The sequence below is a fragment of the Mus musculus genome, chromosome 14, assembly GCF_000001635.26.
Source record: "Mus musculus strain C57BL/6J chromosome 14, GRCm38.p6 C57BL/6J".
Classification (NCBI taxonomy): domain Eukaryota; kingdom Metazoa; phylum Chordata; class Mammalia; order Rodentia; family Muridae; genus Mus; species Mus musculus.
The window spans coordinates 34,016,928-34,044,300 of NC_000080.6; the positions used below are offsets into that span (position 1 = coordinate 34,016,928).

Consider the following 27,373-nt stretch of genomic DNA (forward strand, 5'->3'; position numbering starts at 1 on the left):
CACCTGGCACTGTCAGCATGCAGGGCACTGAGCAGAGAGGCAGGTCACAAAGTCACCATGTCAACCTTCCTTTCTGTCATAACCCCAGAGTGTTGAGAGAAGGGTTATGCAGGCAGTTAGAGGTAGGATACCCCAGTACAGCCATGTCCCCAGTCCCTATGCTCTGAGGCCACCAAGTGGAAAGCAGCAGTAAGAACTGGTGAGAGGACACAAGGGCTATTGTCCCTAAGTGCAGATAGAGGCACCAGAGAACAAAATGAGGGGTGGCTAGAACTTAGCCTACCGAGACCCTGGCACAAGCTCCCAAATTGTAGCAGACTCACAGGATCAGCCAAGAAAATGCAGTATTATGGTCCCCAGGCTTCCTGTTTGGTGTACCTGCTGCTGCTGCTACTATTGTCTACGCTATTCATTGCAGTCCAGAGTTTTCTGTATCCTCGATCCGGCCAAAAACCCTATCTTGAGGACTCTGCTAGGTTCTTTAGTCATGAAGTCAGAAAGGCAAGACAGACTGGGGTAGATGAGGAAGATCCTCTGCAATATTGTGATGGTGACTTTGACATTTACTTCATCTTTGACAAGTGAGTGGTCCTTTCTGCCCTGGTCCTAGATAACCCTTGGGCATTTCTATCTCCTGGCAGAACAAGGCCTGTGGGGTGACAGTTTCTGCCAGGAGAGAAGTAGGAACTGTCTGTGAATGAGACCAGAGAACTGGACCTGATTTCCTATATGCCTAGAAATGGGGAAAAAATCAGGAGGTCCTTTGAGTAGTTTGGTCTGGTTTATTCATTAGTCATCTCTCATTCTTTTCTTCAATAAATTTGAAGAAAAAGAGTATGCACCTGCTTTCTAGGCCAAGTAGCTTACAAGGGCAGGGATTGGGTGAGAGCCACCTGGACAGAGACTCTGAGATTCCAATGTCTAAGGATTTCAGTAAGATCCTAGTTTAAGGAAAAGGTACAGGGAGGAAGATGGGGGGGGGGGAGGGGAGGTCTGAGGATCAGATCTAACTGGGCATCGTGAGGAAAAGAGATTTTTATCAAAGGAAGATGGGCCCTTTGTTCCCTAAGGAGCACTTTGTCTCCCTGGAAGGATGAGGGATGGGTCTGGGGCTGTAGTGGAGTGCTCTTCAGAAGCCCACACGGAGTGACTGAGAGACAGTAGATTGCAAGTCCTGCAACATGATTAAGGGAGCAGGGGGATAGAACCTTGGGTAATACCCACAAGCCCGATATGGATGGAGGAGAGTTGGTGGACAAGAGAGAGGTCGAGCTGGCAGCTGTCTACTCTGAGCGCCGGGCTCAGAGCGGTGCAGCCCCAGTACACTGAAGAGAAGAGATGTTCACTGGTTCTGTGCTGGTTGGGTTTTGTCAACTTCACACCAACTAAAGTCATTTGAGGAAAAGAGGGAGCCCGAGTTGAGATGATACCTCTGTCAGATCGCCTGTGGGTAAGCGTGTAAAACATTTTCCTCAGTAATGACTGATGGTGGAGGGAGCAACCCACGGTAGACAATGCCACCTCTAGGCAGGTGGTCTTGAGGCTTTCTAGGTCTTTGCTCCCTGGCCTCTACTGTCTGCCTCTCCTGTGCAAATGGACCTCCAACCCCAATCCCTGCAGAGTCCACGGGACTTTGCCAGGTTTCTCTCTGCTAAGGCTATGCATTCTGTAACAGCTATGCACAAGGGATGAGGTGCTGGCCTGCCTTTGTGAGGGACCTAGAGCTCCTGCTCCTAGGACCCAGCTGCGTGGAGGATGGACTTCAGAATTACTCTCTGGTCCTCCACAGAAAGCCTCCTCTGCACTTGCTCTTTCTGCCTGCTGTTTCCCTCTGTGACTAGCATCCTGTGGGGAGATTTCTACTGCTTAAAAGGGCCTCAGCCTCTGAGAGTGTCTTACATCTTTTGGCCCCAGGACAGATGGTCGAGCAGCAACTTAAGAGAAGATGCTGCGTCCTGTGGAAGGGCATGACTCCAGTCAGAAGGGGTTGTCTCCTCTCAGGGCACCTGTGAGCTCTCCTCTGGTGTCTTTGGCTGTGAGGCATCCTTTGTTCTTTCCTTGGACACAGCCGACTGAGGGAGACACAACCCAGGCCTTTCATGTCATATAGTACCAAGATCTGTCACCCTGGAGTCTGACTAGATCTGGTTCCAGCACTGTGTGGGAAGAGTTGTCCTTTATTATCCATCATTCTTGGTTAACTAAGGTATAACTAAGGATAACCAGACTGACTGTCCCAATGTCCCTCAAGGAATCTACCTGCTCCCTCCCCTACACTTCATCTAGAGGATATGTCCGATATTCAGGCAGCAGGCCACAGGGAGGGCAGAGCCAGAGCAGACAGGCTTATCCTGGTGAACTTGGGACAGAAGTCAATGGGCAAAATACCACCTATTAGCAGGAAATGAGCAAGAATAGCATTGAGAGTGCTTGTACACAGCCATAATGACCTCAACTGACTTGTGGGAGTTTGGGAGCTGAAGGGTGCTCTCAAGTTTGTCCCTCTTTGACCCTCAGTAACTGCCTACCTGTGTTGTGGAATGAGTGAGCACAGCAATTTCACAGCCATGGGGATCCAGAAGGGAACAAACTGGAAAGGATACCTAATCTTGGGGGCTTGGAGACTAACTAGAAGTTTCAGGTTGGGGAAACAAAAGCAGATAGTTTTGTTCTCCATTTTTAGGGTTTGTTTTGTTTATTTTGTGTCAGGGTCTCAGAACCTCTTGCATCCCCTCAGCCAGTGGTTATATACTAGGTAGAAAGACGACTCTGAAACCTGTGCACAAGGGTCAGAGCTAGAACCTAGCTCCTGCTGAGTCCTGTCACCTTGTCTCTCATGGCCTCCCACAGTGGCAACAAGTACTGGCTTCTACACAGAGATTTCTGGAACCTCTCCCCAAGCAATTTGGGCCCAGACTTCACTGGACTCCTCTCGTTGCTTGGTGGCCCCCAGGAGGCTCTCACAGTCCAAACAGAGTTAGTGAGTGCAATAGTGGAAAGATGGAAGTGAGGCTTTGAACTTAAAATAACATTCCTTTGCAGAGACCATGGAAAGAATAGACTCTGTCCTCCCTTTGATGACATCTAGAGTTTTTGTGTGGTGCTTTGTTTTGCTTCTTCGTGGTTGCTGCCTTGTTTCTGCTTCAGCCTGACAGTGGCTTGGCCCCCCTCCACAGAGACCTCCATGATTACTCCCTACCTGCCTCTGAGTTCTGTTTTACTCAGGCACTGCATATAGGATGGATGTCTTACATGACCAGAACTGGGCAGAGGAGGCAATGGTCTCACAAAGTAGACACACAGTGAACATCCAGCTCTGACGTCCAACTCCCCAGTCTGTGAATGGCATAACTTTTGGTTTTGATTGTGATTGTTTTTAGAAGAAAATTATACATTTTATACATTTTATATCCACACTCACACATGTGCACACACACATACGTGTACGCACAAATATGCAGTTCTTGCATTTTTCTTTGGTGAGAAGTTTTTCCATACTGATTTTGTCTTCTTGTAACTAACAAATCCGTTCATAATCTCTCTTCAGCATTTAGTTTGGGAAGCCTGAATTTTTTAAGCAATTATTCTGTCCCATCTGCAGTTTAGGTTATTCCTGTTGTCCAAGTGTAAGTGCCTATGGTGTTTCTTCTCCTGTTAGGTTTGCAGTCACCTCTTACCTACTTTTGTCATTCAAGGCCTGATGTTTTTATCAGTCTTGATCGTTCCAGATAAAGGTTGGCCAATCTTGATGATCTTGTCAAAGAGTTACATCACTATTCGCCCACAGTTCTCAATTTTTCTATTCTCGATTTTATTTCACTCTGCTTTTGTTTATTTCCTCTGACAGCATAACACTCACTTTCCCCTTCAGTTTCTAGTTGGTTGTGATATAAAAGCCCCGTGTGAGCTGCACATCTCCCCCTTCCTTTGCTCCCAACTTTAAAAATTATTTTTCTTTATTTTTGAGACTTTCATGCACGGATACAGTAAGATATGATGGTATACACCCTCTCTCACCTCCAATCTCCCCACCGTGTCCCCCCGCAAACACTCCACCCACCCCAACTTTGCCTTTTCATTTTGACAAGTCACTAGTCCTATTGCAGTGCTGACCTGTCAAGCAGGATGTGCCTGTACTTGAAAAGAATATTTAAGATAATTGAAAATTTTGCAAACTTTTTTGTGTGTTTAAGGTCACCCATCCTGGGAGGAACTTCCTTGGCTCTGAGCCTGGACGCTTGTTGATTCACCTGTTTTCTTATTTCTCCAGTTCCACATATTCTGTCCAGCTCTTCCCATGATTTCCATCACCCTGATGGCGCATCTGCTACGTACCTCTGTCTGTTGTTCCGACATATTCTGCCAGTGGTCGGTGTGGTTGTTGGTGCAGTTGCTGGTAACTTTTTCATCTGCTTGGTGCTTGACACTTTTGTAGATATGGGATGTCCTCCTTTGACTCTCCTATCAGGTTTTGACTTAAATTCCGTGTTGTCTGATGGAAATGTAAGGTTTCCATATGAAATTCCAGCAAGAGCCTTGCAAGCCACCGCTGTCCCTTTCTACCTCCCCCCTGGGTCTAAACCCGTTTCCAGACACCGTTACAACCTGGCTTTCTTTCCGTTCTTAAGTGCTCATTTCTGATACCAGGAGAGTCCCAATTGCCATCCGCTGTGTGGTTTGTGGATGCTCTGACAACCTCCATTAAAGGCAACAAGAATTTTGTTTCCTCAATTTCTACTCCTCTACATTATCCTGCCCCACCTCCCACTACCCTTCCAACAAGGCAACATTATTCTGATGTTTTGGTGTCAAATGTTGACACCGGACACACACTCCTGTCCACTGATCACTGTTCTCACACTTGAGTGTGGCTGCGTGTGATGAAAGATCAAGTTCTCCTCCATACTGCCTGCTTCCTAGACAACACCTGTCTGCCCCCATGACCCTCTCCTTTGGCTTCAAACCTTCTGTTTCTCTTGTGTTCTAGAATCTAGATCCTCCTTCAGAAGGTGAAAGCTGAAAAGTCCCCTAGTGTGTGTGAATGGGGTGGTGATTTTGGCTACCGAGGAGCCTTTATGGGAAAATATTCTTCACTTGGTGGAGGTAGGGAGACAAAAAGATTATGAGAAAGAAAGCAATGTTGCCATTAATTGATAAAAGAACTGACTTATGCATCAGCCTATAAGCTGGGAAAGTGGGTGTCAGGGATGGCTTTGTAGTCGAAGGCTTAGTAACCCAGCAACTGTCAGACACCATCCGTCTTTTGACCAGTTATGTCAAGTTCATTTATTGGGTGTGAGGTTTCCAGAGTGATTCCCTCAGATTCATGCTGTGTTTGAATGGTCTCCAAGAACAGCTTTTTCTTTGGGAACCTCACTCTGTTCTACTGTTGAGAGAGAATTAGCTGATAGTAACCCAGGTGAAAAGTGTGATACATGTGTCCCATGAGTGATGGTGTCTTGTCCTTGTAATGTTTCGCCAGCAAAACATACTCGGACAACCAGATCCTTTTACGGCAAAGCTTTATTGCTTACATCTCAGGAAGACCTCGAATACAGGAAACTCAGTCCTTTTATAACCCACAAAGAGCGGTTAGAGACGTGACTCACCCTGACTGGCTGCTCACTGTCAGCCCAGATGACGTGCCACGGGACAGGCAGGGCACAAGGAATAGAGAAATACCCCAGCACATACGCAGACTAATTGTTTATCAGTTAGAACACCGGATATGATTGCAAGGGCAGCTCCTTACAATGGTGCTGCCAGCCTACGCTCTTCTAGCACCAAGTTTGAGACACAGCCTGCAGCAACAATGGAGAGGATGAGGTTGAGATGGCGTGTAAGGGCCATGCATCTGAGCATCACCTCCTGGAAGCTCCCATTCATGATCACAAGGACATAAAAGGTCTAATCTAAGACAATACAAAAAAGAGCCCAAGTCAGGCCCAGCCTCAGTTCACCTCATACTATCTCCAGGACCAAGATTGAAAAAATAAGAATAACACAATGTCAAAAATAAATAAAAGGGCAGCTACACAGAGGACCCACCCCAGGTGCAGACTGACCAACTCAGCGGTCATTCTGAGTCCACCCCAACATCCACTCCACCTACAAGCTGCTGGAGTGGATGGAGGAGCAGGTGCTGCAGATTCACATCCAGGAAAAAGTCATCACAATTGAGAGTGAAAACCTGAAGTGGAGCTATGACCAAAGCTGGCGCCTGCCACTGTGAAGCAGCTCCGAGAAACCTGAGTCCCACAGAGGCTCTGAGGGGAGGCAGGGAGGCAGAGGTGAAAGAGTCTACAAGAGCTTGAAGTGGCCCTGGAAAAACTTGAGAAAAGAAACATCGTTATGGGAAGATGCTTTTAAAAATTGGACTCACAAAATTGGAAGAAAAGATAGTGGAACAGAGCCGGATGCTCAGGAGAGAATGGAGAAACTACAGAAGCGACACTGTAGTCCATACTGTAGCTTGAAACCATGTGGAGGTCCCGGATCTGTGCTGCCACTGACTATAAAGGGCGAGGAAGCTTCTTTTAGCAGTAGTATGGAAGACTGCAGACTGAGATTTGATAATGAGAGACAGAAGGGCTCTGTAACAACCTCTCTCCCTGACTCTCACCCCTGCCCCACCAAAAAAAAAAAAAACACAGAAACAAAAGCAAAACAAAACAAAAAACTATCTGGACAGGAAGCCATTGAAGAGAACTCTTTAAAATTGTGAAAAGGATTCTGAAATGTAGCCTTTCAAGGTTGATGTCTTTTGGCAGGGGTTGGGTAGGGGAATAAATCAGATATCTTTAAGGCGCTGGCCACTGGTAGTTTGACCATGCTCCAGTGAGTATATGGGCAACACAAATTAGACTCACTATTTTATCTCTTTTCCCCCCTTTTTTGTTTTTGAGGAGGTTCTAAGAGGGGGAAGTGGACCTGGGAGGATTGGAAAGTGAGTGGGATCAGGGTGCACTATGTGTATTTTCCCAATGATTACTAAAAAGATTAAGTTAAAAAATGAATAAAAATAAACATCTCTAGACCCTCAGACTACTGGCCCATTCTTGAAATGGCTTTCCTCACATATCCAGAGTTTTAACATTCCAAAGAACTTGGCCCTGGGAAAGCAGAGATGTACATCTCACTAAAGAGGCCATAAAGAGGTCTAGTAGCCAGGGCTGGAAGTGCCTGTGCTCATGTTGCCTGTTGAGAACTGAGATGCCAGGGTATAGCACAGGCCTATGCCCGCCCTCACCTGGCGGTGCCTCAGTGAAGCAGCCTTCCCTTCCTTTTTTTTTTTTTTTTTTTTGGATAACTTTTGGTTGAAAGTTGATTTTATTCAATATTAGAATGACTATTCCAGCTTGTTTCTTGGGACAATTTGCTTGGAAAATTGCTTTCCAACCTTTTATTCTGAGGTAGTGTCTGTCTTTGTCACTGAGGTGTGTTTCCTGTATGCAGCAAAATGCTGGTTCCTATATATGTATCCAGTCTGTAAGTCTATGTCTTCTTATTGGCAAATTGAGTCCATTGATGTTAAAATATATTAGGAAAAAGTGATTGTTACTTCCTGTTGTTTTTGTTGTTAGAGGTGGAATCATGTTTGTGTGGCTATCTTCTTTTGGGTTTGTTGAAAGATCAATTTCTTGCTTTTTCTACAGTGTAGTTTCCTTCCTTGTGTTGGTGTTTTCCATCTATCATCCTTTGAAGGACTGTATTCATGGAAAGATATTGGGTAAATTTGGTTTGGTCATGGAATATCTTGTTTTCTCCGTCTATGGTGATTGAGAGTTTTGCTGGGTTTAGTAACCTAGACTGGCATTTGTTTTCTCTTAGGGTCTGTATGAGATCTGCCCAGGATCTTCTAGCTTTCATAGTCTGTGGTGAAAAGACTGGTGTAATTCTGATAGGTCTGCCTTTATATGTTACTTGAAGTTTTCCCCTTACTGCTTTTAAAATTCTTTGTTTAGTGCATTTGGTGCTTTGATTATTATGTAATGGGATGAATTTCTTTTCTGGTCCAGTCTATTTGGAGTTCTGTAGGCTTCTTGTATGTTCATGGGTATCTCTTTCTTCAGGTTAGGGAAGTTTTCTTCTATAATTTTGTTGAAGATATTTATTGGCCTTTAAGTTGGGAATCTTCTCATTCTTGTATACCTATTATCCTTAGGTTTCATCTTCTCATTTTGTCCTGGATTTCCTGGATGTTTTGGGTTAGGAGCTTTTTGCTTTTTGCATTTTTTTTGACTGTTGTGTCAATGTTTTCTATGGTATCTTATGCACTGAGATTCTCTCTTCTATCTCTTGTATTCTTTTGGTGATGCTTGCATCTATGACTCCTGTCCTCTTTTCTAGGTTTTCTAACTCCAGGTTTGTCTCCTTTTGTTATGTCTTTATTATTTCTATTTCCATTTTTAGATCTTGGATGGTTTTGTTCACTTCCTTCACCTGTTTGATTGTGTTTTCCTATAATTCTTTAAGGGATTTTTGTGTTTCCTATTTAAGGGATTCTAGCTGTTTACCTGTGTTCTCCTGTATTTCTTTAAGGGAGTGATTTATGACCATCTTAAAGTCCTCTATCATCATCATAAAAAGTGATTTTAGATCTGAATCATGCTTTTCCAGTGTAATGGTGTATCCAGGACTTGCTATGGTGGGAGAATTGGGTTCTGATGATGCCAAGTAACCTTGGTTTCTGTTGCTTATGTTCTCATACTTGCCTCCCACCATCTCTAGTGCTACCTGCCCTCATTATATCTGACTGAGGCCTGTCCTTCCTGTGATCCTGGTTGTGTCAGAACTCCTCAGAGTTCAGCTGCCTCTGGGATCCTGTGATTCTGGGATCTTGTAATCCTGATATCCTAGGTGTGTCATAGCTCCTGGGAGTCAAGCTGTCTCTGAGACCCTGAGATCTTGGTGTGACCAAGCTCCTGGGATCCTGGGAGTGTTAGAGTACCTGGGAGTGGAGCTCCTTCTATATGTTGTGGGACTGGCTGTGGAGTTAATGCCCAAGGTTTGCTCAGGGCATCTCTGGTCCTATGATCCTGGGCGTGTTAGAGTGCCTGGGAGTGAGACTTCCTCTGGGTGTTGTGGGACTGGCTGCCGAGTTTGCACCCAAGGTAAAACAGCCTTCCCAATCAGGATGCCTCAGGCTGCTAAGAAAGCTGGAATACTTGAACATGTGGGAAACCTTTTCGTGTGTGTGTTGTGCACATGAGTAGTGTGTGTGTGTATGTGTAGTGTAAACATGAGTTATGTGTGTGTGGTATGCACATGAGTAGGGTGTGTGTGTGTGTGTGTGTGTGTGTGTGTGTGTGTGTGTGTGTTTGATGTCAAAGGGGACTGTCAAGGAGGAAGAGGAGGAAAAGGAAAAGGTGGAGAAAGAGAACCAGTGGGAGGAGTGAAGACAAGAGAAATCGGTGTGAGGACAGCATGAGAAAAGCAGAATGATGTACACATATGAAGATGTCATAAACCCATTGTTTTGCACACATGCTATATGTATATATATATACATATATATATATATATATATATAGAGAGAGAGAGAGAGAGAGAGAGAGAGAGAGAGAGAGAGTAAACTAGTCTCAAACACTTACTTTCCATGGCTGAAGCCCAGCTTCCTGGAGGAAATGTCTCCATTTGCCTTTTGAATACTGGAAAATTTAGAAGAATGTGAGGAATTTGAGGTGTTATAAGAAAGGGTGAACACCAGGAGAATCTCTACCTGGGGCGGGGGGGGGGAGCAGGTGAGAGACTCCCAGGGTCAGCATAAGGTAGGAGGAAGCAGCCCTTTTAGAAGTCTGTTGAAAGAAAGGAAGGCAAAGCAATTCTCCCACTTCTCACTAGCATGATCCACTTCTCTCTTATGACTCAAGATTCTTTTCCTTGTAGGTCCAAAGCTGTGAACGAATGGGCTGACTTGTACACGTCCTGGGAAGATATGGTGGAGAAATATGTGAAGTATGCCTGCACACTTCAGCTCCTATCAGCAGTGGCCACTGGCAGGCAGACTAGGTTTGGGGTCATGGGAATGCCTTGTGTAGGAAGCAGAGATCAAAGCTAGAATGCTAGACAGACCAGGGAACAGAATATACTGGTCCTATACATCTTTTCAGCACTGGCTAATCCTGCCTCAGAAATGAGGAATACAGGTCAGAAAGGGGGGGGGGGGGGGAGGATTGATCAACGGAAGACCATAACAGCAGAAGAAGTGCAAGGTAGAGGGCAGACCCCATGGAGGAGTGTCATTGTGCTTGCCTGTTCAGCATGGTGCTGGTTAGTTTTAGATGTCAACTACCACCACCTAGAATCACTTGAGAAGAGATCCTCAATTGAGGAATTATCTAGATCAAATTGACCTGTGGTCATGTCTTTGGAGGCTTGGCTTGATCATTAACTGAAAGTGAAGAAGATCTAGATCTTCTTCAAAGTGTCCTGAACTGTTTAGGCAAGAGTATAGTCATATCTCTTTGCTCTTGACTGTGGGTATACTTTGAGCAGCTGTTTCAAGCACATGTCACTATGACTTCCCTGAAATTATTATCTATAACCTGAAGTGAAAGCCAAAGATGCCCTTTTCTGTCCTAAGTTGCCTTTGATCAGGGCATTCTGTCATAGCAACAGAACACGAACGAGGATCCCACATATGTACATGTATACATGTTTGTATGTGTCTATGTGTATTGGGTTTGCAGCACAAGAAGGGATCAGGTGCCGGCTCCTTGCCAGCAGGTCCAGGTGAGAAAAGAGAGGTCCCATCCCACGGGGTCTCTCCAGGGCTGAGAGAGATGGCAAGTGTCGATCGAAGAAAGAAACACACTGAGCCGGGAGTCTTGTTGAAGCAGGAACTCAACTTTATGGCATCAGTCTCTCGCTTATATAAGTTTGGAACATAGGGAGGGGAATTTTTGGTGGGGTAAGGTGATGTAGCAGGCAGGGAAGGAGGGTATGGAGTGGCTGACAGGGCTAATGGCAAAGCTCCACATCAACAAAGGTGGGGCAGAAGCAGGGCCAAATAGGTGTTGCTGAGTCACTCCAATACGGAAGTGACTGAGACAGGTCTCAAAACTTGAGCCAGGCTCGGGTTTGTCCTCAAGGCCCAAACCAGGGCTAAAATGGGACTCAACATTTCCCCCTTTTCTTTTTGTAATGAGCAGGTTACATACCTCCTGTCTTAGATTGTTTCACACATGGGGATCTTACCCATCTCTGGATACCATGTGTCACTCTGGCTCAAAAAGGGGGGGGGTGTCCTCCATGACCTGTCTTAGGTTGTATCAGCACATCTGAGATCTTACGCATCATTGGTCAGGTGGAGAGCTGAGAAGGGGGGCTCATAGGCAGAGGGATATGTAGAGTCTGGCTTGGAAGAGACAAGTCTTTGGTAATGGACCTCAACTTGGTGAAGCCAGACTGTCTCTAGCCTCTGATGGATACATTGAGTGAGCTGATTGAGCAGAGCAGACATGGCCTGACAGTCAAGATAAGGAGAAGGAAGGGTCCAAGGAGAGGGAGGAAATAGGGCAATAAGATATGAAATCCAGTCCACAACAGGTTTTCTTGGCACTCTCTACGCCTCCTTTCTAAAAAAAAGCTTCTTCCTGAAGCTTTTTTTTATCTTGTTTTAAATGATCCTGGATCGATTAGCATAGACACAGCATTTTTCCCACTTTTGAACGGGGACACTATTGGTGCCACTGTCAATAATCTGTAGAGTGGTGCCTCCCAGGTCATAGGTGTCTCCTTTACAGTCACAGGGATTACCTAATTGGTGGAGGTGGTGGTGGTGGTGGTGGTGGTGGTGGTTGTGGTGGTGGTGGTGGTTGTTTTAGTTTTTGTTTGTTTTATTTTGTTTTGTTTTGTTTTGTTTGAGGATCTCTCCTGCTCCTTGGGGGTCACCTAATCTTCCCTCAGTTACGATGGGGAGCAGCATCCATGTCAGCAGCAGGGTCATTTTCTTGATCATCTTGGCCTCCTGAGGAAGAAGCATGGGGGGGGGGGGGTTCCTCAGGACAGGTGGACTTCCTGGAAATGTCATTGTCAGCCTCCCCTTGTTGAGGTATATACTTTATATCTCTGGCCAGTATCCAGATTGGTCTTTTCTCACTTTGGGGAAGTATTCAGCTGAATCCCCTCCCGGCTGTCAGGAGCGGGGTCACTGGGTCCCTCCATCTGTCTTGTATCAAGCTGTAGGAGATGGAGGAGGTCCAATGTCTTAGAAATGGGGACAACAGAATTTTCTTTTGAATAATTTAAAATTTTTAAAGTGAATAATGCCTTTTTAAGCTGGTCATATGTGGGTAAAGACTCCCCCTTTTGTTTTTGTAACTGAGATTTTAAAGCTTGATTTGTCTTTTTGACAATTACCTGTCCTCTCGGGTTGTAATGGATGCCCATAGTGTGGGAGGTCTTCCACATCTGGAGAAACTCTGAAAAAGGTTTGCTTTTAAAACACAGGCTATTATCTGTTTTAGTTTGACCTTGAAGTCTGAGAATGGCAAAACATTGAAGCATATGGCTAATAGTATGTTCAGCTTTTTCCAGTGGGCCGATGCCCAACACGCATGGGAGAAGGTATCAACAGTCACAAATACATATTTTAGCTTCCCAAATGGGGAATAGTGAATAACATCGAATTGCCAATGATTATTAAGGTGGAGCTCCTGGGGATTACTCCCCATGGGCTGGAGGAATGACTGTAAGAATGACTGACAAGACTTACAGATATGAATGGTCTTTATAAGGTCTTTTATTAGGACCTGGGGGTATTTATGTCCTAGGCCCCTCCAGTTGACATGAGTTAATGAGTGGAACTGAGATGCCTCGGCAATAGTATGGCATTGTAAGCCTGAGGCAAGTTGATCTGTCAGATTGTTTCTGATGGATAGGTACCCTGAGAGGTCTTGATGACCTCGAAGGTGTTGGAGAAAAATAGGATGTTGTCTTTGTTTTAGTAGAGTACATGCCTGAATCATGGGGGGGGGGGGGATGGGGGGATGGGGTTAGAATCATGCCTAATATGAGCCTCTACCGAATTAGGCAGTAAGTTTACTACATAGAGACTGTCAAAAAACAAATTAAAGGATTCAGAAATCATATCTAATGCCATATCTACTGCAAACAATTCTTTAAATTGGGCAGAGCCCTCAATTTCTTGGAGGTCTGACTTTATAGGTGATGGACCTTTGTCCATGGGGGGAGGGGGAATCAACAATGGAGGACCCCAGGTAAAGATGGTGGGATAATTTGAATTGGGGCTAGAAAGAAAGCCTGGGGGACGTCCATTCAAGTCTGGAAAAGGAACTCGTCCATTTATATGGTCCTAAGTGGCAATCAATTTCACCTGGAAAGCCCTCTAAAGCCAGAGCAACCCAGCTATTGTTTCTCTATACCAAAGGAAATCTGTGTTTTTAAATAGGGTAATGAGGACAGAAGACTCTGTTCCAAAGAGCCTAATGGAAAGATCTCTCCCCTTAACAATGCAATTGGCCAGCTGGTTAGCCGTAGAATAAACTTGAGGGGCCCCTCTCATTGAAAGGTGGATCCAATGGACAGGTTTGCCCTTTTGACCAAGTAGCTCAACATTTCTACAGGGAAAATATAAAAAATAAGGGGTAGGTTGGGATCATATCGTTTAAGAGTGGCTAAATCAATGGCATGTTGAATCTTATTCAACAGTTGGACATGGTCAGATGTCAACACTACAGGGGTAGAAAGGTCATTATCCTTAAGGAGGTCAAATGGAGTTAGATCTTCTGTGGCAATGGAGATCTAAGACCTCATCCAATTAATTTCTCCCAAAAGCTTTTGTAACTGTGGGAGGGTATAGGAATCTTGAATTTGAAGTTGAGGCTTAACAGGGGACACAGCATCCAAGGACATCATGGAGCCCAGGATCTTAACTGTCAGCACCTATTGAACCTTTTCAGAAGCAACCGGAAAGTTATATATCTAAGGATGGAGGGACACTTATCAGTAAGCTCCTGAAGACCCCAAAAGCTAGAGGTACTCAAAATAGTATCCGTAAAAATGTAAAATAAAATATTGGAATCATCTAAAAAGGATGAAAAAATGTTAAGCATATAATATTGACACATGCGATGGAGGGCTATTGGCCATGGCTTGGGATAGAACCATCCACTCGAACCTAGAATCAGGCCCTCCAAAATTAACAGAAGGAATAGAAAAGGCAAACTTCTCACAGTCTTCAGGGTGTAGGGGAATGAAGAAGAAACAATTTTTAATGTCAATAATGGTCAAATGATAGGTGTTAGGGATCACTGGGATCCATGGGAGTACCCTCTAGGGGGTCCCAAAAGGAATCATTCTCTTATTAATTTTTCTCAAGTCATGTAACAACCTCCAGGACCCATTAGCCTTCTTAATCACAAAAACGGGAGAATTCCAAGGCCTGGTAGAAGCCCTCAAATGTCCCAATTTTTTGTTTGTTTGGTTTTGGTTTTTTTGGTTTTTTTTTTTTTGTTGTTGTTGTTGTTTTGTTTTGTTTTTGGTTTTTTTTTTTTTTTTTGGTGGTTTTTTGTGTGTGTGGTTTGGTTTTTTTTGTTGTTGTTGTTGTTGTTGTTGTTTTTGTTTTTTGAGACAGGGTTTCTCTGTGTAGCCCTGGCTGTCCTGGAACTCACTTTGTAGACCAGGCTGGCCTCGAACTCAGAAATCTGCCTGCCTCTGCCTCCCAAGGGCTGGGATTAAAGGCATGTACCACCACCGCCTCGCAAATGACCCAATTTTAATTGCTGTAGTACCAAAAGGTATAATTGTTGTAATTTGGGGGCAGGAATAGGCCACTGCTCAACCATATGGGGTCTCCCAGTTTCCAGTGGATCTTAGGTACTGGAGGCAGAGCAGTGGCTTTTAGAATTAGGGTGAGGCAAAGGGCATTGTTGGTGCATCTTCTCAAAATGAGGATTGTTTCTATCAGGAAACACTATCTTTCCCTGTTCAAAAGACTGTTCATACTCTTCTGTATCCAAAAGGTCATAGTAAAACTTTTACGATCAGTAGTAATAAAGGCCTCAGCTTCCCCAAGTATATCTTGGCCCCATTAGCTATCAGGCCAGAAACCATGAGAGGGTGCACTTCATCACGATAGCCATCATGGTCCTCCCAGGCAAGCCAGAAGGCTGTCTCCCATGAGGTCGATTGTCCCCCCACGCCCAGTAAGGGCGGGCCTGGAATGAGCTGCCAAGAGTGGGGGACTTCCTCCTTTCTAATCACCATTTGATTTGCACAGGTGTCAATGAGAAACCGGAAAATTTTCTGCCTATGGCAAGGGTCATCTTAGGGCAGAGCCCAGGGACAAGAGTCACAGTCCAGTTAGCACTAACTGGAGGCTCCCCCTTATTTAATGGGGCTGAGGTCAGCCCTGGGTGGGGGAGAGTTTAAAGACTGACCATTGAGGTTGAACTTAGACTTACGGTCCCTGGCCCAGTGGAAGCCCTTTTTTGTATGCAAGGGGTGTGAGGGGTATCAGTAGATGAATTGGGGGCACCAAAATGGGGCCAAATAAACAGGGAATCATCTTAGCAATCTTTCTTCCCAGGAATCCTGTATCTCCATAGGCTTCAAAAATCTTTCATCAAGTTTGTCTGGAGTCCCAATCTATGAAATGTCCCAAGTGCAGAAGAGGTGTGGTGGGAGCAGAGATTTGGCATATGTCCCCTCTTTGTCTGCTTCCTATCCGGCTATAGGGCTGTTACATCAGTTTCTCATGGGCTGTGTTTTTTCCTCAGCCCCAAACAGCGTATGAGCTTCATTCTCTTTGATACCAGAGCTTCAATCAAAATGCCACTCCTCTCAGAAAGGTAGGTACTGTCTAAACTCCCAGGCTTGCCCAGTGGGCTGGACACAAGGAGTTTCCAGCTTCTGGAAGACTCCCATGTGGTTTCCATTGTCCCCCATGATAGCTGACTCAAGTCCCAGATCACCAGTCCCCTTAACCTTCTTCACTAGAACTCACAGACCTAGCAATTGCAGAAATTCTCTACTCTCTTTCCCGCCATCACTTCTGGATCTTCCCTTGGTCCTGGATGTAAAAACACTTAGAAACTAAGGAGATGGCTGGGCAGATATGTGTCCCTTCAAGGTCTTGCCTGTGTGTGTCCCATTCTGAGAGTTGTTCACTATCTGCCTGGGTTAGTAGGGATATATATAATTTGTGAGTGTATTTATAGATATATTAAATAATGGATGCATTATATGTATATGGCTATGTGTATGTATATGTATATATGTATGTATAGGCATATGTATGTATAAATGTAGGTGTGTATTAGAGACATATATATGTGTATGTATATATGTGTGTGTATATGTATATGTATATGTATATATATATATATATATATATATATATATATATATGAACCAAACAGCATTGCAGCTAGTATCCCCTTTGACTCTCCTTAGGATAAAGACCATGAACCCCCAGAGCAGGGTAAAATAGGAAGGTATGAGGGACATGCAGCCATTGAGGAAGTTGAGTTGCTCTCTATATGCACATCTACATCTATACCTACACATGCACATACCTATCCATACATATAAACATACACATACATGCATGTAACCATATACATATGTATGCATCTATTTTATATATATATACTCACAAATACACACACACACACACACACATACACACACACACACACACACACACACACACACAGAGACACCTGCTTACCCTACTGGCTCAGTGAGCAACTCAGGGCTCTTTTGTGCCAATAGTCCCAGAGGCAAGAAACTGTGAGGGTGGCAAGTCTGTCTGTGAGGGAGAATTTTAGATGCCCTGTCTGCAAATCCTACAGAACAAGGGGAGCAGTGAAGGAGGCAGTAATATTTAGTACTAAAGGTGTCTGGAGTTGTGGGGCCCTCTATCCAGGGGCCTGGAGGAAAACTAGAAGTAAAGAGGGAAATGAGACAAGCCCCAGGCTTATGGAGACGGCGCTTCAAAAGGAGCAGTAAGGGCTATCTCCAAGGCCCAAGGAAGGCCAAGCAGGGTACATCCTGGCTTGGGTTTGGAAAGACCTGGCTGAGTTTGAGATAGCAGCAAGGACATTTACAGCAGAGTCTTGCAAGAAACGTAGAGAGCCACCAGGGGCTGGGCTGGACAGAGAAAAAGGCTGACCTGAATAGAAGGGAGGCAGTTGACCTAGGTAGAGGGTAGAAGACTAGGCTGGACAGGGGAAATGGGGCTAGGCTGGACATGAGAAAAGGGCCTGGGATGGATAGGGGAAGAGCTTAAGTAGGATGCACAAGCTTCTGGTTTGGTGCTCACTGGGGACTGTGGGCATGGTGTCCTCCACTTCTAGGCAGAGTTTAGCTGGGCCAGGCATTGGGACCTTGGGAGCTTAGTCCACAGCAGGTTCTCACTGTCCCAACAGAAAGCCACTCAGTTTATTCTAGGTCACTTGCTGAGCCTGCTCAGCCTTGTCATGTCAGATTACTCTAAATCCTTCACACACATATCCTTCCTGTCCTAGAACAGTCACAAGAGCTAGTCCTGCCTACCCCCGTGTGTCCCGTCTGCTTTAATAGCACCCGACAGGCCGTGTCCCTTTCCAGCCTTGGGAACACACGCCTCTCAGACAGCCCCTAGGTTTGACTTCCAGAGTCAGGTTTTCTGTACATGGAGTCTACATCAGGACCCTGGTGTAAGCATATTGACTGCTGCCTTTAGCAGGGCAGAAGGAAGAGAGAGAGGCAGTCAGGGCTCTGTGACCATGAGATGATAGAAGCTGGGCAGTGACTCAGCAGAGTGGCATCGTCCTCTCAGCCCCATTCCACTGAAGAAAAAGCTGCTCAAAAGGAGGATGTCCATGGCATTGGGGTCCCCATTAGGAGTGCAGTACCTCTGAGAGTCCTTGGGTCAGACACACATCCCCAGAATGCCACCATACACCTCAAGAGTGCACATGCAAAATCTCTATCAAAGTCCCCAAAGTCTGAGGCAATTAGAACCTCAAAGGAACCCAGACATTCCTATGGGACCCAGTGAGCAACACACTATTACCTTCTGAACTTTCTCAGTGCTAATGGGATCAGGACTAGAGAAAGACCTGGGACAGAATGGGGGTACCAGGACCTGGTGCCCTCCCCACACTCACAGTCTACACAGTGGACAAATCTGTGCAAACGCTTGAAGCTAGTTGAGGCACTGTCAGCCTGCCTCATCTCATGCTTCTTCAACTTCAGATGGAAAATCCGCCAAGCGCTCACCAGCATCGAGACCCTTGTGATAGAAGGATCAGCAAACCTACACAGAGGACTGGAAAAGGTTTGGAGGGCTAGAACCACATATGGGCACTGGCTCAGTGTAGACTACCATGGAGGGTGTGGGTTCATCTTATTCTAGAGTCACCAAATTTTCTTCATTTCTTGGCAGGCTAATGAACAGATCCAAACGGTCAACTCGGGAGGTGAGCTGACTGCCCCGCCCCTTCAGCGGAGTGGGACCCACAGAGCTAAGCTTCCTGCTGAGCCTGGATCTCTCTTTGAGTCTCTTAAAGGCAGTGTTACCCCCTCCCTGCACAGCAGGCCTCTTTGAGCACAGCACCCAACTCGGGATGCTTCTGAGATGACCGGAAGCTGCATGTGGTCCTATGTAGGCTTTGTTCTCACTGGTCCTTGGCCTGCAAATGTGCTAGTGAATGGAAACAAGAAAACTGGGCTGAGCAAACTGAGAACTCTGTGGGGTGGAAAGCAGGGCTTCATTTGCTATCATAGGCTATCAGGCCTCTTCCACCTCTTCTTCATAGGCTCCGGTATCAGCCAGAACAACTGCCATGCAAAGGAAGGACCTATGTCCCTCCAGAATGTAGGTCTGAGGTACTTGTCCGGAACAAGTTGGACCATGTAGGGAAAGATGCTAAGGGACTGGGGGTCTTTTGTCCAAGACACTGTGATTTGTGATTCTGACTCACTGAGCCCACCATTGGCAGAAGAACAGCCCTGGGAACATGCCTAGAGTTGGCACAAACAAATCTCACTGGGCTTTACTGGCACAAGAGATATCCTTTCCTCCTGCTATCCAGGGACAGGCTGGACTTGTGATGTGTTTTTAGCCTACCCTTGAGGCATAGATTCTGTAGTTCAAGAGCATTGAGAGCCCCAATGACCTGATGGAAGGCCCTAACTCGTTAGGGGTTCTATTTAATAGTGGATGCTCTCTCTGTGTCTGGGCTCCTGTCTCAGGAGGCTGAAGAGTGAGGCTCACCAGATCTACCTGTTGTAAACAGCCCTGGGCCTGCAGCCCCATTCAACATGCCACTCTTCATTTCTTTGTCAGCCACTAAGAGGCCTAGTCTGATCATTGCTGTCATTTGGGGGGAAATGACACCACAAGTATTGAAGGAGTCTAAGGACGAGGTGAGTCTGACCCATCCTCCCAAGTACTTTGTATGTTTTGACTCTTTAATCAATACCTCCTTTCTCTTAGGCTGATAAAGCTCGGAGCATGGGGGCGTACATTTACTGTGTCGGTATAAACAACTATGATAGACAAAAGGTAACTTGGCCCAGGTAAGCGGGGGCCCTCTGAAGCCTACTAGTGAAAATTCTCTGGTACAGACCAGACCTCCCTGGGGATGGTCCACACCTATCCCAGGGAATACAAACAACAGGTTCCACTGCAGAAACAGACTTAATGGTTGGGTAAGCTGACCTCTGACCTTAACACTTCATAGTCATCATGCCCTGAGGGCAAGTAGCTGTGTGTCACATCTAGGGACCCCCTGTGACCTCTGTCTTCTGGCTTGGGTTTCAAGATACCCTCTCTTTTGTAGCTGAATGAGATTACAGACAACGACGAAAATGTGTTCGTTGTGGCCCATTCTGATGATCTCCATGAGCTAGTAGACACGGTGAGTAGGCTGAACACAAGCAGTGTGAGTTGACAGCATCTCCCCGGGCACCCAAAGTCCTCCCTGCCTATGCATTCTTCTCTTTCTCCATCAGATTGGCACAATGACCTGCCTTGAACTCAGAGAGGTGGAGTTTCCATGCCCAGGAGGTGAGATCTGAGGAACAGCTGCTTGCTATACGTGGTAGTGATATATGTGTTAGTGTGGGTATGGGTGGAAGTGGTGGAGGTGGTCTGTGTGACATATGGTTGGGTGACGGTATGTATTTGTTTCCTATGTTCCTACTTGTGGTATGAGAATGTGTGGGGGGTGGAGGTGGGGATATGTGATGTATACTTTTGTGCAACTTGTCTACGTGGCATGTGTGTCTTAGGAAGCACATTGTGGTCTATATTTGGTGTTTGTGTTATATACATGTGTACACATACATCATGTGTGCTTTGTTTGTAGGATGTGTGCTGTGTTATGCTACATACATAAGCTCTATGAGGTGCCCATGTCGCGTGTGGCATGTGTGGGTTTTGTGTAATTTGTGTGTGTTATGTGTGGTGGGTATATATAGTGAGTATATGGGGTATGCGGTAGATGTTGTATGTATGCTTGTGGTGTGTTTGATATTTACCATTAAGAAGTATGATATGTGATGTGTTTCTAAACAGTGTTGAAGCAGCTACACATAGGACACCCAGTGCATGTGTCTTGTGTACTTATATGAACTGAGGGTGTGGTGGGTTTGTGGTTTAAAGAGGGCAAGCAGATGTGTTATCTCTATGACTGGTTATAATGCAATATACGTTTGTCAATGGGTATGTGTCAGTGGTAGCAATGTGAGTGTGTATGCAATTGTCGTCTTTTCTGTCTCAGAGCAAATATTTTAGTTGTAAAGTAGGAAAAGCACGGTCAGAAAGCCACCACATGCTAAACACCCATATCCACAGCCCTTGCTGTTACAATTATTTTAGATGCTGTAGTATTTCCAGTTCTGTAATATTTACACAGACATAATAGGATATCTTGGGGGATGGAACTCAAGTTCCATCATACACTGCATGCATACAGCTTAAAGGTGACATCAGACATTATTTCTGGTGCAACTACATTTCAACTATAACTCACCATGAGGTTAAATGTAAATTAAAAAAAGTTTAAAAGTTTTCGATTGTAGAGCATTTCTGACTTAAACTCTATGCCAAGATCAATTTGGCTCCTCCAAGAAACTTCAAGTGCAGCCAAGAGTGGACATGTAAGATTTCTATATCCATATAACACGGACAGCAGCCATGTGACCACATCAATTGATGAAAACAAGAACTCAGGCCCAAGTGGACATCCGCTGTCCTACAGGGAACAGGGAGAAGCCTGCATGCTTGACCGAAATATCCGCAAAGACAGCCACACTCATCGAACCTGACAAAGGCACCCTCTCTCCAGCCTAGGGCTCTCCTATCAGTGTGCCAAGAACATGCCTGTGTAGTCTTAGAAGGCCAACTCTCTTTGTCAGGTGCTTTATGTACACAGGCCTGGTCTTCATGTGGACAGCATGTACTTAAAAGGGAGAGACAAAATCCCCAATCTCCTCCTGTGGGGACAGCTTAGCTGATGGGCTGCCTCCAGTCCAGACCGCTAGGCCCTGACTTGTGTTCTGTGGGATCCATGGTTCCAAGTTTGAGAATACAGGACTAAGCTCAATATCCATAGTGCCCAGGCTGGGGTAAATGACCACATGTGGGGGAGACCGAAGTGTTTCCCCTCAAAGAATGGGAACGCTGTGCCAGGATTGTTGGGAGACATGAAGCAGTAGATAGTGTGGCGACAGATGAGAATCTAGACTCCAGGTTCTAGAACCTGAACAGACACCAAGGACGTTTGAGTCCTTGGCTCTGGATGCCACTCATCTTCCCCATACTGTAGAAGAGTTGGGAGTTTGCTGACTGAGCAATGAAGGAGGAGAGGAGCTTTCTCCTACAAGTGCTCTCCTGCTTCCGGGTAAAGAAGCCCAGCCTTGCAGCCCCGACCAATTGCTGCATGCCTCTCTATTCCTAAACACACAAGGCTTGGTGTCTAGGTAGCTGTGACAAACTCCCAGTGAAAATACAAGTTGACATTCTTCTCGTTGCAGCTGAGTCACGATGACAGGTGCCTCCAGACACCAGCTCAGCCACTGACCTGTTAAACTTCTAGTTATCTTGTGCAAAGCTGGTACATTCAGGATACTTGTCGGTTGGGGGGAAATCCCCAGGCCTGTACCCCAAATGAAGCAGTATGGACTGTTTCCTAAAGCTTTTTCTGGGTCAACCTGTGTGCCACAAAGACTCAGGAGGGTCAGCTCCATGGAGCATCTGAAGTACATGGGGCCTGGGAATGAGCCAGGACTATCCCAATGCATCTGCACAGATAAATGATAGAGAATCTTGCCTGCCTTCTGTGGGAATAGCTGCCAAGAGACCCTCTCTGTGTCCCTTGCATACTGAACTAAAAGCCAGGGAGCAGAGCCTCTGCTTTTAGAACAAGCTTGCTTATGAGATGTAGTCTTCAATGGGTAAGGAAGATGGGATAGTTGAGAACAGATATATTGATTTCTGACTTTGCAGCTGAAACAAAGTGTCTCCTATGAGAAAAACTCTTAGAAGGGTCAGGAGCCTCCCCTGCACTACCTGTTTTAGCCTTATTTCTAGGGTCTCCCACCTGGAACCATGGGAGTTTAGGACTGGTGTCTGTGTGCTTGGTGGGTTCTGCAGGCTTATTAAATCAAGACTGGTGGAGAAAGGTGATCAACACGTACAAAGCTCCACTAAGATACATTGGCATAGACCATGGGTGACATAGAAGGAATTGGGCTGTAGAACCCACAGATGTTGGCCCAGACATAGCTATTGCCTCTCACGGGGCCTTGGAAATCCTGTCTGGGGCCACTATAAACTATGCAACCAGGGCCATCCCACCTCTACCTCATGTTTCCCTTGCAGAAAATCACCCAGTGCTCTTAAGAGGATACGGCTTTCACAATGCAAAGAATCTCAACGACGTTATTTGCAGATTCAAGTTCAATGACTCCTCCATCATCGGTAAGTAAACTCTCTCATTGCCTCAGAGATGCATATCTTCCATAGAAATCCTTCCTCTTGACCATGTAAGATCCCCACCCTTGCTAACCCATTCCCAGTTGGGTGGGACATGTGGGAAAGCTGGACCTCCTTGCCAGCAGAGATTCCACTCAGCCCTTTCCTCTGGACCAAGCTTGGGAAGTGAGATGAAAATGTTACAATTATTGTGCCCTTCTCAGGTTTCCACAGAAATAGTCATCAACAATCTCTCTGCTAGATTCCCTAGCTTAGTAGGTGGCATCCATACAATCTCGCTGGTCATTTATCCCGATGTCATCCTTGACTTCTCTTAATCCAACCTCCAAACCCATTAGCAAGCTCTGTGGCCTCTAGGTCCAGTGTCTGTGCAGCTCCAAAAAGAGTCAGAAAACTTGAAACAAAGGAAGACCTCTTCCCACAGCTCAGCCCACCCATGCTTGCTTGTTCCTTCCTCCTCAGCAACCTTAGCAGATCAACTGAAACTCATTTCATTCCCTGGCCTCTCCTCATTGGCCATGGTCCACAGTATGCGAGAGTGCCAAGAATTGCATATGACTTTGAAGCACCAACCATCTACTTTCAATCATTACTGAAGTGCTAAGATGTCAGCTCTGATTGTCATGCATAGTCTGAGGTGACATGGGTACATGAGCAAGACAACTGACATTCCTCTTGTGCCACTTTCTTTAGATAAAAATCCAATTGTTAAGAATGCCACTGTCATGTATTGCCCTGCACCAAAGATAGCGCAACCTGAACAGTAAGTGCCCATACTTCTTGGCCCTATAAATCCAGAGACAATGTGGTCCTCATAGTATACAGCATTTGGTTTCCCCTCTGTTGTAGAGCATCTGTTTGTCTGCAGGTGAGCTCTGGATACTCTACCTCCTGGCCTTGTTGGTGATCCCCATGGGATTGACCAGTGCCCAGGCTCAGCTCAGAGCTGGGAGTAAATGATGATAAACAAGAGTATCATCAAAACCTGGTGTTCCAAAGCTAAGACAACAAACCTTTATAAGTCCAGAGAATTGTACAGAGCATGAAGCAACACTGCCTTGTTTATAGCCTACTGCTATAATGATATCAAAGGCCATGTCCTGAACCATCCACTTTGCCATAATTGCACAAGTTGACTCTTTGTGCTTGGGCAATCATCTCTCATGGCTCAACTGTCCACTCTGAGAGGCCCAAGTGCTAGAAGTTCAGAATTGTTACCATGAAGAAAGCCCCTGTGCAGGCGCTGATCTCTAGACTGCTTCTTGAGGTCTGCTTTTTTGTGCATTAGAATCATCTTAGTTGAAGTTAGCCTGAACAACGGACAAGACTTCCTTGCCCACAGAATCCGTGTGAATTCTTCTGAGTGTGTGAGTATCCCAGTAGGTTCCATAGCCTTGGGTAGGTAGAGGCCTGGGAGGATACGATTCTCCTGGAAAGTCAAAGATGAGGAAAGGGCTAGGCGAGACCCAGGAGTAGCTTATGCTACACAGGCACTTTGGGTGGTCCATCCTAGTTTCTAGAAGGACAGGGATAATGGGGTGGGCAGGTGCCAGCCCTGGCAGTAGCCGCCACTATCACTGCCAACCCTCCAAGTGTGTTTTCTGCCAAGGTGTTTATAAGTCACAGGGACCTCACACCAGTGAGTCCTTGCTCTAAGCAAGACTGTGACCCTTGAGGAAGGGCCACATAGGCTGAGGCAAGTTCCACACTGTAGAGGTGGTGGGGAGGGGCAAGAAAGCGTCCTATATCTTGGGGGCAAGCATCAGCCTGGCCTTCTCTCAGAGATCTGATCACCTGTAGTCCAGCATATTGTCAGCTGAGACCACAGTGACAGCTGAGATCCAAAGAGTGCCAAGGAGCCTGGGCTATCCTCACCTGAGTTCTGGCCTTGGAGCAAGGCCAGAGCTAGATAAGAGACCTATTCTCCAGCCCTTCTGTGGTACCAGGTAACTTAGGAGAATGAAGAAGAGGCAGAGAGAGGGCAAGCACTGGGCATCCAGGAAGGAGGCTTCTTGGTGTTCCACATTAAAGCTAGGGTGTCTGCTAAGAATGGTGATTGTCTTTCCCACAGATACCTCCCACAATGACCACTACTCCTGCCCCAGAAACCTCTACAGTTCTGACAACTTCAACAACAAACCCTATCCCCAAACCAACTATTCCAGGCTCCCCTACTATACTCCCCCCTCCTCCCGCTCCTCCTCGTCCTCCTTCACCTGCTCCTCCCCCACTTCCTCCACCTCCTCCTCGGCCACCTCCACCTCTACCTCTACCTCCACCTCCACCTCTGCCTCCAACTTCACTTGTGCCTCTGCCGCCAGCTGAGCCAAGCAAGGAAGTTTTGCTCAGCACCGTGGTACTGCTCCTGATGCTGACCCCTGTAGTGCTGTGGTGGGTCTGGTGGCTGTGCTGCAGACCGGTGAGTGAATACTCTCTGCCCACACAAGGACATGGATCTGGGACAGCACCATGACATTCACAGCCTGCTGAGGCAGATGCTGAGAATTCTCCAGGGGCTTCCTTTTTTTGTCACCCTCCTGTACAGCAACAAAATGCATGAAATAATCAACTTTGAGAGAAGGAAACTCGATTTCCCACTCACAGGTTTTGGAGATTTTAGTTCGTAGTGTCTCAGCCCTTTGAGCCTGTGGGAAAGCAGTATATATTGTGATGAGATTGTGGGGCAAGGAGGTCCACACCTCATCTCCAGTTCTGAATGAGGAAGAACTATTCTAAGGCACACTGCCAAGGATTAATTTCCTCCAAAGGGTCATCCGATGTCCACTGTAGGCTGCAACACCCCCATATAGTACCATAGGCTGGGATCAAGACTTGAACTCACAAGGCATCTTGGGAACAGTTTCCAAACCATAACAGTACATCTCATGTCTGTTTCATCCCCTAGCCTGTCAAGGCCCTGCCAGCACCTGTACCACAACCAACGGTGAGTCATTCTTTGTATCCTGATAAGGTCACATGTCAGAGACGTGATGACCAACAAATGGCCATCATTGTTCAGCCTGAACCCAGGGCCTCCTACTTACTACCTCAGCAAGCACAATGAGGTGAAAGGCTCTGCAAAGGCTGGGGGACTCTCGATATCACCAGATAAGGAACATTCCCAGAGCCTTCTGATCTAGACCTTGATCAAACAATCAGTATAGCAGCAGCTCTTATTGCTTCAAAGGCTTTCAGGAGACTCCTGTGAACTCTGGCTGATACTGAGGCTGTAGCCAGATTGCTGAGAGCAGAGCCTTCTGAAATAAGCCCTGATTTTCATCTCCAGGACAGGGATCTTCTGGCTCCTATGAATGTCTTCATCTCTGTCTCCTGGCAGGGTAGAAGGGTTGTCTGGGATCAGCCTAGGGACCTGAGGGATAAGGAGGGTGAAAGAGTCCCAGATGGCCCTGGACAGTGAGAGATGTCCCCAAGGAAACATAGGGACAAGGTGGGTCAGCATCTGTAGCTCCCATCAGGTAAGGACCAGATGTTGTAGAGAAGCTGGGGCAGGTGGAGCCTGGGTTTGGCCTCAGATAGGAGCAGCCTCCCTGCCTTGGTTGGACTGTGCTGGTTGCAGAGTGGCCTGGGTGAGGACGCCTATGCAGAAACCAGAAACAAATGGAAGGGACAGTTACCTGCTAGTGCTGGCCCGCTGGACAGCAACCAGGCCAGACTTCTGCCAACAAGGCTGACGCAGGAGAGCCAAGGGCTCAGAAGGAGGCTGTTAGTACTTTGTGAAGGTCCATATCTGAAAACTGGGAGGGAGCTCTCTTCTTCCTGTGGAAAACCTCCCCATAGTATGTGATGCATCCTTCCTTTCACCTCCAAACCAAAAGGCCCCACAGTGACAGGTGTTGGAACAGTGCCCCTGTTCCAGAAGTGGCAGACAAAGCTCAGACAGGTTTTCTTCTCTTCTACCAGCCCCAAAAGAAAGAAAAGGGCCCTCCTCCAGTGCCTCCTCCAGTGCCTCCCCCAGCTCCACCCCCAGCACCGGTCACTGGGCGCCCCATTGTAATCATCTGCTGCTGTACCTGCTATGATGTGTGTGTGAGAAGAGGAACAGAGGTAAGAGCCCTGTGAGGGCTGGGATCCAGGCTGGGTTCAGGGGCCCAAGCACACCCAGGTCTGACAGCAGAGGTCTGGGCGTAGAAGAGAATATGACCTCTTGGGACAGGTCTGGATTGATATGTTCACAAGGTAACATCCAATGCCCGTGGAAGAGATGCAGGCCTCCCCCACACTACCTGAACCCTCCAAATAATTGAGTCTCCCTTTGGCACTATGTAAGTGTTAGTAGCCACTGCGTGCTCTAACTGGCCAATCCCCGGTCCTCAGAGCCATTGTTCCAGACAATGTCTTTGGACAATTTTCAACCATGTGTAACAGTGTCTCAGACATTACCCTTAGAAAGAATGTGGG

The 27,373-nt window shown here is 46.3% G+C and overlaps 1 protein-coding gene across 5 annotated transcripts in view; it reads left to right on the forward strand.

Annotated features, from left to right (window-relative positions):
• Positions 1–27,373, forward strand: part of Gm5460 (predicted gene 5460) — a 30,820-nt gene that overhangs the window by 633 nt on the left and 2,814 nt on the right. Inside the window, exons 1-15 of one of the 5 annotated variants that reach the window (XM_006519208.1) lie at positions 98–581; positions 9,889–9,957; positions 15,744–15,815; positions 18,208–18,289; positions 18,398–18,431; positions 19,301–19,380; positions 19,451–19,519; positions 19,797–19,874; positions 19,969–20,023; positions 22,841–22,939; positions 23,648–23,717; positions 24,243–24,321; positions 25,026–25,373; positions 25,860–25,898; positions 26,876–27,019. In XM_006519208.1, the coding sequence (XP_006519271.1) occupies positions 340–581; positions 9,889–9,957; positions 15,744–15,815; positions 18,208–18,289; positions 18,398–18,431; positions 19,301–19,380; positions 19,451–19,519; positions 19,797–19,874; positions 19,969–20,023; positions 22,841–22,939; positions 23,648–23,717; positions 24,243–24,321; positions 25,026–25,373; positions 25,860–25,898; positions 26,876–27,019 (1,560 nt within the window). In that variant the 5' untranslated portion in view covers positions 98–339. Of the gene's footprint in view, positions 1–97; positions 582–9,888; positions 9,958–15,743; positions 15,816–18,207; positions 18,290–18,397; positions 18,432–19,300; positions 19,381–19,450; positions 19,520–19,796; positions 19,875–19,968; positions 20,024–22,840; positions 22,940–23,647; positions 23,718–24,150; positions 24,322–25,025; positions 25,374–25,859; positions 25,899–26,875; positions 27,020–27,373 lie in introns of those variants that run through there. The other 4 variants (XM_006519210.1, XM_006519209.4, XM_006519211.1 and 1 more) reach the window with 4 other exon arrangements.